The sequence below is a fragment of the Lycorma delicatula genome, chromosome 1 (assembly GCF_047948215.1).
Source record: "Lycorma delicatula isolate Av1 chromosome 1, ASM4794821v1, whole genome shotgun sequence".
Classification (NCBI taxonomy): Eukaryota; Metazoa; Arthropoda; class Insecta; order Hemiptera; family Fulgoridae; genus Lycorma; species Lycorma delicatula.
Window position 1 is genome coordinate 32,783,682 of NC_134455.1, and position 14,897 is coordinate 32,798,578.

Here is a 14,897-nt window from a genome sequence, read left to right on the forward strand (position 1 = left end):
TTCTGTCAACAAAATTCCATCCTGTTCTGCTGTCATATTTATTCAGTTTTCATTTTGTTACGTAATAATGATTACCTAATAGGGTAGTTTATATTAATTCAAGAGGTGGTGTAAAAGATAATATTATTATTTCATTACTATAAATTCCTTTAATTTAATTTTATTTGTTTAATAATAAAACAAGGATATTAATAATGTGCATGTTAATTATTTCTACCTCTATTATTTCATGTTAAAATATATATATATATTATTATAACCCGCTGTATCAAAATAATTATTGTTAACAATAAAAATTATACTTGCAGATAAGAGATAAGTTCATAAAGAGTAAGAACACTTACCTATTTGTCTGTAGTGCTTTCAGAGCTTATAGCTCCATCATAAGCAGACTTGTTGCTTTTTAAAAATTAAGCATAATATAAAATTAAGATATTATAAAATATTCTCAGTTATTATTAAAAATATTAATTTATGAAATAAAATAAATTATTAAAACGTTCATTAAAATCAAATTCAAGGGAACAAAAAATATTTGACTTGAGAAAATTTGAGTTACGAAAACATATATGTTGCAAAATTATTACCCACAGTAAATTCACTCACATAAAATCTACAGCACTGTTTAATAAAACATTGCATTTTTTCCATATACAGTCTTATTAAATCACAGCATGACTTGATTCAGCATTATAAATACAGTGCGTACTACTGGTTAGTATGTATGTAGTTTAGTAAGTTAAACTTAACTTACCTGAAGAGTATTTATTACTGCAGAAGACACTAAACAAAATGTAGGCTAATACACACCAAATTACTGTAATAATCACATTTTTTCTTACTGACAATCGGTTTATTGCACAAAAATTGTTAAAGAATGAAAAATACAAAAGGCTATAACTTAATATGAATATTAAAACATATCATTGTTGTATATAAAACACGATTCAGTTTTAAATTCATCGATTGTGTTTTTAAAAGTTTTTCAGATAAAATAAGAACAGTATTAAAATTATAAAAAATAAAATAATAAAGTGAAGAACAATTGGCTCTTTTGTAAAAAAAATACTGAATTTGATAAAAATTGTTTAAAAAAATTGTTGGTAGTTGTAGTTTATTTTGATGCAGTGTAGTCAACCATTTTTCTGTATCTGCCGCAGCAGAAAAAAATGATTCTGGTACATCATTTTTTGATTTAACGAATCGTCGAGTAGAATCAGCGTTATCTGTAACTCCCATTAAAGTTGAGGCGGTACGCAGGGTAGTTCATCATTGTCGTTATCTGAATCAGTTTGTATGGTGTCATTCTCATTTGCCTTTGCATTAATCGTATTGATTACAATATCTTCATCAGTAGGGTATTCGGCTATTACCAAATCTTTGTGTATAGAAACAAAATCCAAAAGTTACGTCGCTGGGTACTTGCAAAACATCGGTAACTGACTCCCATTCATTATTATCATCATCACCATTATTGTTGCTAGAACCAAAGTTTTCACTGCTAGTTTGTTCATATTCTGATAAAACAACTGGTTGTGGGTTTTTAAATTCAGCCTTTTTAAAACAGTTAAAAATTGTTGCTCAGTCACATCATTCCAAGATTTTTAGTTTCCCATAATGAAGAAGATTAATTTCTGGTAACGTTTTCATTACAATCCTTTTCCGTATATTTGCTTAAAATTTTTATTAATGCCCTAATCCATTGGTAGTAGTGTAGAAGTAAAATTTGTTGTAAAGGAAATGCATTTTATCGATAACAATATCTGAGGAAACAATTTTGGATGTGCCAGGGAGTTGAACAATCTTTAAACATTTTTAGAAGATTTCACTAGTAACCCACGCTTTTCTATTGGCTTTGTACTTAATAGGTAAAGATTTAATGTTAGCGAAACAACTTGGATTTTTCGATTTACAAATTAAGAGAGGTTTCAACTTTTCTGTACCTGACATGTTCACACCTAAAAGAATTGTGATGCGGTCTTTACTTCATTTCCCACCATGGCATTTATCACCTTTAAAAGTTAAAATTTGTAAAACAGTCCAGTTTAGTCAGCGTTAAAAATGACCAATTCATTATATTTGCTCATAATTTCTTTTAGTGTACTTTTACAATTTTTTTACTTTTAAGACAGAACAAGAACACCTTTGTTTACAGTAGCAAGCAAACCCAAACAGGCCTATGAAAATTATGCATATGAGCTGAGACGTTTATAAAATATTTCTTGCAACAAACGAGTTCCAGTGAAAACTGACGCTTGATATATAAGATTTTGCTTCCCTCTTTACTGTGTGATGATTCTTCTTTTTTTGTTATCGAATAGTAACGGAAGTGAATCATGCTTGTTTCATATTTCTGAACTAAAAATATAATCAGTGTTATAGGCCTAAGGTTTTTTTTATTTTTTTGTAATAAACTAGTCAAATTTTTTACTTCGACTTGTAGGATTTTTGTTCGAGTTAAAGGAATTATATTTTCGTAAAACGTAATACAATATGGTCAGGAATTAGAATAAATTTTGAGTTATAGGTATTTGAGTTACAGGAATTTGACTATATTTATTCTTCACAATTGTTGTATTTTATTTTATATATGGCACATAATTTATATTTATCAACTACATTATTTTTTTGTAGAATATGCTTTATGGGTTTATCAGGTTTATGTAGATATTATATCCCTTTTTAAATACATTATTGAAATTTTTCGTTCATGATATTTATTTAAATATTATATATATATATACACAAATTATCTACTATAATGTCCTTATTTGGTTGTCTATTCCTTCAATTCTTTATTCAGTTTATCCCTGTTACCATCAGTATGTATATATATATATATATATATATATATATAAAAGTTCTACGTATTAAGTTTCTAAATTTATTGATTTTATATATCCATGGCATATTAGCTTCTTTGTGAGAAATGTATTTGTTGTAATTTGGGTTTCTATAACGTTTGTTATGACTTTATTATTGATTAATTCAGTGTTTATATCTAAATAATTCGTATTTCTGTTTTTTTTTTTTATTTCACCTGAAAATATTATTACCTTTTTGTTATATAAATATAATTAATAATAATAATTATAATTTAATTATTAATAATTTTAAATTCACTATTTATTTTTTGTTTCGTATTGTTATGTCATCGAGATGTCTCTCCCAAAGTAGAATTTCACGTGTATATCTAATTCCAAATATTATTGATTTTTCCAAATTTTTTGTGTATATTTCTGGCATAATAGCAGATAGTGGTGACCCCATAGCAAGTCCTTCAGTTTGAATGTAGTATTTACTCTCAAACTCAAAATTATTTTTGCATTCATATATATCTTTTAATTGTTATAGTATTATTTATATCTGTAAGATTTTTATTGTTATTAATAGGATTCCTTTTTATTGTATAGTTTCATTTACTTTTTATGTAAATGTTGTATAATATTTTTTACATCATATGATATACCCCATTCCAGTAATAATACAGATTACTAAATTTTTTAATTTACTTATTAATTGGAAGCCATTTTTTATGTTACATTTATACAGTATTTTTATTTTATTTATCAATATCTTGTCGATTATCTTGGCATTGTAATAATAACGTGCTGTTTTAAAATTGAGACGATAATATTTACAAGCAAAATAGATAAAAATTGAAATATAAATATTTGGCTATAAACATTGAATTAATTAATAATAAAGTCATAACTGAAAGTCAAATTAATTTCCTAAAGTCATTTAGGAAAAATAGATCATGTATAGAGCAAATCTTTAATCTCAAAAATATTATACTATAAAAAAAAAAATGAAATACTATAAAAATGAATACTATAAATTTCAAAATAGAACTTATGTTACTACCTTATTAATTTTCAAAAAGCATATGATTTGGTAGAGAGAACATCACTTTTATTCAACATTAACAGAATAAGGTTCAGATAACAAAACCGCAAACGTAATCAAAGCAACATTAAATAATACATACTCTGAAATGAAACTTCTGGGAGAATTATTCGATCCTTTTCCCATTGAAACTGGCATAAGACAAGGAGATGGACTTTCTCCACAACTTATTAACTGTGCTGTTGAAAAGGTAGTTAGAGAATGGAACAAAAATTTATCCAAAAATTGTGAAATAAAACTAAGAACTGAAGGACTAAAGATTTTTACCTTTTGCTAATGATGTGGTATTATTAGCTAACAACTGGAAGGCAGCTGAACAGAATTAAACAATTAGAAAAACAAGTTTTTAAATTGGACTAAAAATCATCTTCAGAAAACAGAAATTTTGACTAATGATAAAAACTACCCCAATTTCCTTAGTATAAATAATAAAATAATAGAGAATGTGGATAATTTCAAATATCTTGGAGATTGAATCAATTAGAATTCTTTAGATAAAGAAGCATTAACCATTCGAGATAAAAATGAAATAAGCTTTCTAGCTTAAAAAAAAAAAAACAAATATAACAAAACAGTCTTTATAATGGAACTCAAAATGACACACTATAAAATTGTGATAAAGTTAGAAGCACTCTATGCAACAGAAACCCTAAGACTGCCCAAAGATCTTTTAGAAAAAAGAGAAAGGAAAATTATAACAAAAATTTTAGATCCTAAATTTCAAAATAATCAGGTAAACTTAATCCAGATAGCTAACTTTATACTAAAATTGAAAGTCTGTTAGACATGATAAGGAAAAGAAAAATGCATTTTACTGCAATCTATTTAGAATGAATAACAGTAAATTGACTAAACAAATTTTTGATTTTTTACAAAGTAAACAAACGAAAGCCAATTGGTTTGCACAAGTCCAAGAAGACTTAAAAGAACTGAAGATAACTGAAGAAATTATGAGAGAAAGAGAAATTTTAAGAGAATATTAAAAGGTTCCAAGAAGCCCAAAATGCAAAAATAAGAGAGCTGAACTTTCTGAAGAATAAGGATAAGGATATACGGATAAGAATAAGGAACTTTCTGATATATTATTTCTGATAATATATCAGAAATAATGAAGAGGTACTGGGCTGATAGAAAAACAGAAAAAAGAAACAACAACAAATAAATAAATTGTATAATGTGTAAAAAGGGAACTATTCAAAGGAAAAAAAGTCATAACAAACATTTGTAGAAAGCTAAATTACAACATATACATTTCTCATAAATAATCTTATATGCCGTGGATAAATAAAATCAATACATTTAGAAATTTAATATATAGAGCTTATTTATATATACTGACTGTAACAGGGATAAAATGAATAAAGAAATTAATTATTTAAAAAATACAGCAAATATATTTGAATGTAATAATAAATTTGTTGTTAAATTAATTTAAAAAAATACTTAAATGACAAGAATATATATGAGAAGACCACTTTTATGAATTGTAGTAATAGGCAACCAAATAAGCACGTTACAGATAATAAATGCATCATATTTAAATAAATATTATGGTAACAGAACAAAAAATTTCACTTATGTATTTAAAAAGGGGTATAATATTGCATATATATATATATACATACATATTCCTGATAAACCCATATAGTATATTCTACAGAAAAATAATATAGTTGTTATTATTATTTTACATATTCCACATAAATTATGTAGGATATGTAAAATAAAATGCAGCAATTGTGAAGATTTATATTTAGATAAAACCTATATATAGCTCATTCATTAAGAGACTGAGATTTAATGAACACTTAATAATTATAAAAATGGTAATACTAAATTTTCAAATGTTACAGAACACCTAATAAAAAACAAACATAATATTACAAATGTAGAAAATAGTTTAAAAATTCAAGAAAATAATAATAAGGAAATTGACATATGGGAAAAATATTATATTAATAAATATGAAAGTATTTATAAAATATAAAAATTATATATAAAATTATAAATATAATAAAATATAAAAGTAGATATACTTATCAATAAACAGGTAGAATTTAATAATAAACTGATGAATTTGGTGGATTTAATTTTAAGATTTGATATTATTCTGTAAATGTGTATTCCATGGTAAATGTGAATGTTTTAAATTTTGACTACAGTACATATATATACTAATATTTTTAATTTTTGATTTTAATTAATGTTTTAATAGTTTATTTTATTTTATAAATTAATATTTTAAATAGTAATTGACAGTATTTTATAATATTTTAATTTCATGTTATGTTTAATGTGTAAAAAGTAAAAAGTCTGCTTATGGTGGAGCTGCAAGCTCTTAAAGCACTACAGATAAATTGGTAAGTGTTCTTACTTTTTATGAACTGTATCTGGTGGTATAATTTTTATTGTTAATAATAAATTTATTTATTTTGTATAATATGTAAATGATTTTTTTGTATTTTATATTTTTGTTAATGTTATGATCAAGGTACTCCTTGATCTTTCCATATAAATGATAAAAATAATATTAATTTCCATTTTATTTTTTGAAAAAAATAAATAAAATTACATTGCAATGCATTAAAGTTACTGCCTTATGTAATAAAATCAATTTTAATTAATACTCAATTATATATAAATTTTCATTATAAAAAATTCTGTTAAAAAGAATTTTTACTAAAAAATAATATAGTTTTAATAAAAAGGTTTTAAAGTACTTAAATAAGAACAAGTATGGAGAATTCATAATATTTATAATGTAAGGAATAAGTGCTGTTGATTATTATTTCAGAGATTTATTTTTCTTGTTTATTGTATTTGCTTTTTATCGGATCTTTATTATACTTTTACATATATTTATATAATATTTCAGATACTAGCGCTTGCTGTTGAAGGTAGACGTGGTAGATCACATGGAGGAGGTCGTCGTCGACCTAACACAGCTTCCTACAGTAAACTGGATAGTAACTTGGAGGAGGCTATGGTGTCAAATGTTTCACAAGCGTCTGTGACTCATGTGTTATATTGAATATAAGAACTGATAAGATAAATATGCTCTATTAGAATACACATAATTAAATCTCATTTTTTTGCTTTTTTTTAATCATAAAAAAATTTCAAGCCAGTTTTTAATTTAATTTTTGTATAAAATTATTATGAATTTATTATTTTATAATTATTACATAATTATTATTTCTTGATAATCTTAAATTCTTGTATGTGATAATGTTGTTAAGTGTTTACAAATCTAGAAGAATGTTACTTCAGTTTTATGTTGTTTGTTAATAGTATTATGAGTTTTACGGGTTTAAGATAGATTTAAGATTCTTATTAATGTCCATTATTCATAGCACCTTTACATTCAGCTAAGAAGATTTGATAGGTTTTGTGTGTTTTCATAGTTCATTATAGTATTAATAGTACATCTTTGGGGGTTGCTTTTAGTTTGGATATTGGTAAATATTTTATTATGATCTGCAGTGTTTTAGGACACTAAAGAATTGAAAAAAATGTTAATATAAAAATAAAAAACTGCATTAATTTTTTGGGGGAGGAACATGATACAATGATATTTATAAAATAAAATGTTTTTGTTGTATACTAACTGTCTTATAATTGTATTATTTGCTGTTAAGAAATGAATTATGAGATTGTGGACTTGAAAAGTTTGTTATAAGGCCATGATTATTCTCTGTGTGTGAACACACACACACACTCACACATACATCCATTCTTCTTTGCTCTTATAACTAAACACTACACAGAGTGTTATATAACTTTAACTGTAACTATATTATGAGTATTTATACTTTTATTGGTAGTTTAAAAAAAAAAAATTAACCAGTTTTGAGTTTTGATTGCTTTTTATTGGCACTTTTGTGAGCTAATTAAATCCCAGTGAATGTTTTTCTTTTGGAAATAATAATAATAATTTGATTAATTTTGTGTTTTTTTTTTTTAGTGTATTTACAATACTTGAGTTGAAAGTTTGTCCCTTGCCAACTGCTGAGTCTAGTATACTTAGTCATGCATCTTTTTATTTCCAATGTTTTATATGTTATTATATATGATATAAATTTATTAACTCCACATATTAATTTATATGTACTTTATTTTTGTCCTTGTTATTATTTCACTTACTTCTCTTTAACCTACAAATAAATGCTAATAGCATTATCATTAAAATATTTATTTTGACTTAACTGTAATGGAGTAAGTATTACTCTAAAGGTATTGCTAAATCTTTAACACAGAAATCGTCTTCACTTGGAGATGAATAAACACTGTCTTCATTACTACATTCTTGTAAATTGATAACAAATTCAACATTATCAGCTAAATGTTCTTTCTCCTGATATTCATTCATCTTCTAAGTTTTTTCACATTCTCACATATCCGTGACCAGTCTTTCTCTTTTATATTAGAAATTCTTTTTTCATATAGAATAATCACAGGGTGTAACTTAAATCTAACATTTCTTTGAGCTACATATCCTTTTATGTTTACCCATATTTCAATAGGGTTTAGATCCAAGTGATTTGGTGACAGGCAATTGAGTGACAGGCTGTGTGACTGTAAGCTTCCAAAATATTAGTCTTATGTCATCATTTGTTTAGCTTAAGTAGTTTGTAAATTTCCGGTCTAAGCATTTTAGGATGAATTGGTATTTCTTTCTCCTATAACCAAGATACCATTTCCAATTTCGTAGATTTTATGGCAGGTGCCTTATATTGATTATTATCTTACGCACCATTATCCAGCATTACAACCAGTCACAAGAGTAAATTTGGACAAAGTTTGTTTTCCACCTATTTCATGAAATTTCACAGTTTATGTTGTGATAATCCTCACTTGATGTGCTACTTTTCTATATCAGCAGAGCATAGTTTACAAATCCCATCTCGCCTCCACTGTGCACAGTTATCACTCGGTCACCTTTTGATACTGGATGAAGTATGCCCTGATCAGAATTGTCCAGCCATGTTCTGTTTGAGATATGAGAAGATAAAATGTATGTCTCATCTATATAATCAATGGGATGTTTTTTCTTTGTAACATTTAATGCATCTTAAATAACATACATATTCTTTGTTTTCGTATTTAATCATTTTTGATGAGAATATTTTTTTTCTTCATCTAAATCCTAAGGATTTCAACATTTTCCTGATGCTCTGTACACCACTATGAAAACTAATAGCCTCTTTCAGTTTATTACAAATATGTTAGTTGTAGGAAGCATGTTTTCATGCAAATAGAAATCGTAAATAATTCACCTGACTAAATATTTATTGAAACTATCCAAATTAGTAATTCTGTTTTTCTGTTTTTATTTTTTTGGGGATTTAAATTGAGCATTCACCTTCCTGTTATTAACATCCCATTATTTTCTTTTCAAATTGTTTTAACAGACCTGGTTGAAACCCCATATGCAGCAGCAGTTCTCTAAATATGCTTTTTCACAGAAATAGTAAATGGTACACTTGGTACCACCACCCGTTCTTGGAATTTTTGTCCTCTCTTTCCATAAATTGATTAAAGTTTCATATAATTTCCTGAGCTTTACTGTAGAGAGTTTTCCCTCTACTAGATTTTGACACAAAACCCTCCATTATTGTTCAGAGCTCACTAAAAATATGCAAGAAAATAAATATTCACAAATATTAAAATACAACTACAAAAATATTATATGCAGGATAATGCACTCAACATAGGAAAAACTAAAATACACGAGTATAAACAAATTAACTTTATGCGGCTCGCACCACTTCACAATTAAACAGGTACAACAAGATTCTTAATGTTTTTGCACTTTATATACAAATGTATCATGTCTTTAGTAATTGAATGATGTCATCTGGCTAAAAAGTACAACAAACCCTGCTCACCCATCACTCCTAAGCCAGTTGACAGTTTGGTTGACAAAGGCAGGGGCAAACCTTTAAGTCACTTAAGTGTATTAATATGCTAAATTAAGTGTATTTATTATTAAATCATTTTGATATGAGAACTAAACCAGAATCGAAAGAGGTAAATTGTCTTTGTAATATATACTGTTTATCCAGTAGATTGATTTCAAAATAAACAAAACAAGTGACTTTAAATATAGGTAGTTTTTATGTATTGTTGTAGATATCAAACATTTTCTCTGGAGTATTTGAGGTCTTAAGTATATATTAGATGTAGTTAATGGACTCCATTTTTTCTGTTTTATTTGTGTTAAGTTATTCACCCATTCTGTTTTTTTTTTTCATGTAAATGAAAAAACCATACACTATTCTGTCAAACAAAAAATTACCCTAATTAAAATATCTTTTACAAATTTAACTGTCATTCCTGCAACATGGAAAACTTTGGGTTCTGCAACTAAACGATCACCATGTACTTGTGTATGTGTATCAGTCTCAATCATCCTAGTTAACTCAGGTTCCACCAACAACTACTTTCCCTTTTGTTTTTGTCCAAATTTATTCAGTTAGTGGTTATTTAAAAATGGCTATCGTTAACAGAATTAGTAATAAGTGTTTCTGTATCTGGGAATTGATGGTTTTTCATTACCATCATGATTACTGGTAGAAACTACCAGGTTTGTTTGAAATAATATTTGTTTAGTTTGAATTGCTTTATATTATGAATTTTGAATATAATTTTTCTTTTCAGAGAAAATAAATTGAATAAAGAATGTGTAAGGTTTTTTTATAATAGACTTAAAAAAAGGAGTTGTTCGTAATTCAACCCTTATTTTTTTTATAGTTGGACAAACATAATCTTTTATAAATGGACTGATTTTATTGATTATTTTTATTTTTTAGAGTAGATTACTGTCTGTAAACCTTTTTTTGTTTGGAAGATTTTCAAACAAAATTTTCATCATATACTTATATGATTTGAAGACATCATTTCATCTAATCGCTGCTTAATATTGGATGGTTAAAATGTAATAATAATAATCATAATAATAATAATCAATAATAATAATAATAATAATCAATAATAATAATCATCCTGATATTTAAAGCATTTTCCCAAGAAAATTCAAAAGAGAATACATAAAAAACTGAAAATAGAAAATTGTATCTGTATTGTGGTGTTTCAGAGAACTTATGCTTTGTTTAACATTTTTTTACATTCCATTTCCTGTTTTATATCAAGATGCAGATTTCTCACATTTGTAACTCTTATAAAACTTAAAAACTTAAAAACGTAAAAAACGTTGTTTTTTTGGCAGTGGTCTGTATAGGTCTGTTTATATTTTAAATAAAAACAAAACTTTTTCTTTTGAAATATAAATATAAAATAAAATAAGCTACAAAAAGAAAAGATTGACATAAAAATTATCCCTGAAAAGCAAAGAAGTAATATTTTTTCTGAATTTTTTAAATTCTCACTCTGTAATCTGACTCAAAAAAAAGAAGACTACTAACACTTTACCTCAATTAGTAATTTAATACCTTCTTCAAAAAATAAAAAAATTATAATTAAAAATAATTTTTTTATTTCTTAGGAACATTTTTTTAAAGATTATTTTATTTTGTTTCAGAAAATAAACATATGATTAAAAAATCATGAGTTCCCTCTGTTTTGAGAAAAAGTACAATTATTCTTCTTTTAGATGTAAAATGTTGTACAAACTGCATACAATAGATTAAAAATGTTAATTTGGATGTGCCATTGTTAGCTTGGGTGAGAAATGGGCATAATTTTTTGAAAATTAAAATTGCTTATAAAAACCAATTTATTGCAATAAAATACTTATTTTACTAGACAGTGTAAGAAAAAATTTCATTTTAGTAAATTTTGTTATCTATTTCGTGTAAAGGATTAAATTTAGATTGAAATATACATAGTGTGTAATTTTATTTATAAAATCTAAGTGGTGAATATTTCAGTAGTTGTTTAAAAAAAAAAATTGTAATTTGTAAATAATGAACTGTTAAAAGAGTTATTAAATATTTATATTTAAATTTTTGTATACTTTCTTAGAAAAAAATAAATTTTGTTGTATCAATACTAATCAGTCCTTGTAGTGATAAAATTTTCTTTGAATTACATAGTCTGATTTAACAGTGTAAGAAAATGATCAAATTAAGCTGTCCTACTTTAAATAATCATATCAGTTTAAACCTAATTACTTTAAGACGTATGTTTATGATTGCTTAGTAAATGCAGTTTTGATAAAAGTCAAAATTATTTTTGCATTTTACTGTGAAGTTAAATATTTATTCTTTATATAATATTTTTAAACTGTACATAAGTGAACTGTAATCATGTTAACATTTGAAACAATTAGTTTTATTATTCTAAATTAATATGGAAAATTTTTAGGCAATGAATTCACAATATTTTTCTTTTAAACATCTCAATTGTTAAAATTTGATATTTTGACTTAAAAGCAATGTGAAAAATCAATGACTAAATTTTAATCACAATAAATGAATTTACATAAGCTAATAATGAAAAAATAATAATTTTGTTTAATATGGACAATCATTTTTTTAAATGAATTTGGCAATAATTTTTTACTTAATAAAAAGTTATTATCAAGACCTTATATCGTAAATTACAACCTAATCTGCCATGTTTTTAAGGTAGTTTATCTTATTACTGCAATAGTCTTACCTAACTTATACGTTTATGTCCTTAACTTTATTTAACCTCATTATATTTCCTTAATCTTTATGTATCTGGACAGTTTTTTGTTTCTGCTAACTAGCTCTGGGACCAAGTAATCTACATCATCCCAGTCAACTCTTATCTTTTTTCATTTGGTAAGTTTTAATATAAATGACAGAACTAGCATTTGTTAACAATTTATTTCATTTAATATGATGAGTGTATTATAATATACTCATAGTTTGTTTTAATTTAAATTTTTTTTCTTGCTAAATTAAATTATTTCACATTTCTGTGAATCTTAACTTAAACATTGACTGAAGAACCATAGCTGTAAAAGTTGAGGTGCACATTAAAATTATGGTTTAATAGAATAATATACTTTTACAAACCTACTTTAGTGTTGAGACAGTTGTAAAATGTGCAGTGCTATTCCAGTTCAAAAAGATAATTTTTTCATGTGCTCTTCCCGAAGTCATCTTGCCCTACATTTCTGCATTTAGATAAGTATTCAGGAATAAATTTTTTTTTAAATGTTTAGAATGAAAAACATATTAGAAAAGATTTTAAGGTTGATGAAATGAGGATAATTTTGTTTGCTAACAAACAAAATAATTTTAGGAGCCAAAATAAAGAAGTTTAATTATTTTTATAGTGTGCAAAACATCAATTTATTCTTTGTCATAAGGTTATCGCTTACCAGGCTCCATTGCAGATCAGTAGCATTTTCATCTTTCATCTGGTGTATTCTGAGTTCGAAAATGACTGACATATTTTTCATATACAGCAAAAATGATATATAATTTCATACCCATAAGTCTTGATTTACAAAGTGAATTAATCATTAAAAAAAAAAAACAAAGTTAATGTCAGTTGCATTACAGTTTTAATTGTAGTAAGGTTTTTTTCTTTTTTATTGAATTCACACTTTATTGTTAAGACTGAACTGTGATAGTAATTATCAAAAATATTTCATAGATGTTAAAAATTATTTCTTATATAATTTATCTTATATGTTAATAAATATGCAAATTGTATTTTAATAAAATATATATTCATTTTTATTTTAAATTATGGCAGATTTCCTAGAAAAATTATTCTTAATTTAAGGGAGAAAAGATAGAGCACATTATATTCACTAGTCCAGTAGATTCATGAAAAGAAGGCATTTACTTAATTAATTTAACCCATTGTTAACAGTTCCACATTATTTATTTATGTTAAATTCGTTTTTCATATTCTAATAATTTAAATATTCAGAGTTATAAACTTAATTATTTATTTTCTTTATAAATGTAATTGTATTTTTTTCTTTAACAGATATTTAATATTTTATTTCATTGATTTGTTCACTTTTTTCTTTTGGAAGTTATTTATTTTCTGAGCTTCTCAAAGGAGATAGATTGCTAAGGTACAGCAAGAGAAATCATAACATTTTTCAAATTAATTTTCATTAAAAATACTGTCATACTAAAGGGATTTTGATTACTGAGAGTTTACTATATCATGTTTTTAACATAGTGAATTTTTTTTTGTATTAAAGCAGGTTTAATATTTTAGACAAAAATCAATTGTTACATGTTTTTTTTTTTTGTAGAAATTTCTGTTTATGTAAATTAAATAATATTTGTGTGTTCAGTTGTAATTACTTAGATGATTTAAGGATGACATGTTTAGGAGTAATTGGTTTATTAATTTTTACTTTATCACTAACTCATTTTATTAAATTCAGTATGTTCTACAGAACCAACTTCACAACACATTGATAGTGTTGCTGGATAAAATTGCACATATTGGTTTGATTATATTGATACTTCATTTTTTTTCAATTTATATCTCCCATATTATTGATAATACAAAGATTTATTGCATTATTTACTCATATTACTACATTAGAATGTTTATAAATACCTCAAGTAATATTAAATTGTTATGTAGCACTATCAGTTAATATGCTTTATAATGCATGTATTTTACACAACATAACAACTGATTAAAACAAAATTGTTAAACCTGTTTTTCTTTGAACAATTGATTTTTGATATTAAAAATCGGTATTCTTTTCTAAATTAAATTTAATTATTGAAAGTATCCAAAAATTTTTTTAAAATTAAAATGTTTCTTTTTTTAAGGAATTTCTCTGTTATATTTTTTATCTCTAAATGGACTAAGAAAAAACTGCTGCAAAACTAAGTTACAGTCTGTTTTAAAATTGTTTTTGGTAGACATACACTTCATTATCGTATAAATAAATGTGATCTTGTGAAACATATAATAACGCAAGTCTTTATTCACTATAACCCCCACTATACTTACAATTTGTCTCTTTACACTGTCTACTAGTTTTCCTCATGGCTGTGACAAGTAAAGCACCT

The 14,897-nt window shown here is 25.2% G+C and overlaps 1 protein-coding gene across 2 annotated transcripts in view; it reads left to right on the forward strand.

The window, feature by feature from the left end:
• LOC142317266 (uncharacterized) overlaps positions 1–11,873 on the forward strand; it is a 41,155-nt gene extending 29,282 nt beyond the window's left edge. For both annotated transcript variants that reach the window (XM_075353677.1, XM_075353686.1), the window contains exon 5: positions 6,785–11,873. In XM_075353677.1, coding sequence (XP_075209792.1) covers positions 6,785–6,940 — 156 coding nt within the window. In that variant the 3' untranslated portion in view covers positions 6,941–11,873. The remainder of the gene's footprint in view (positions 1–6,784) is intronic.
• The last annotated feature ends 3,024 nt before the right edge of the window (positions 11,874–14,897 follow it).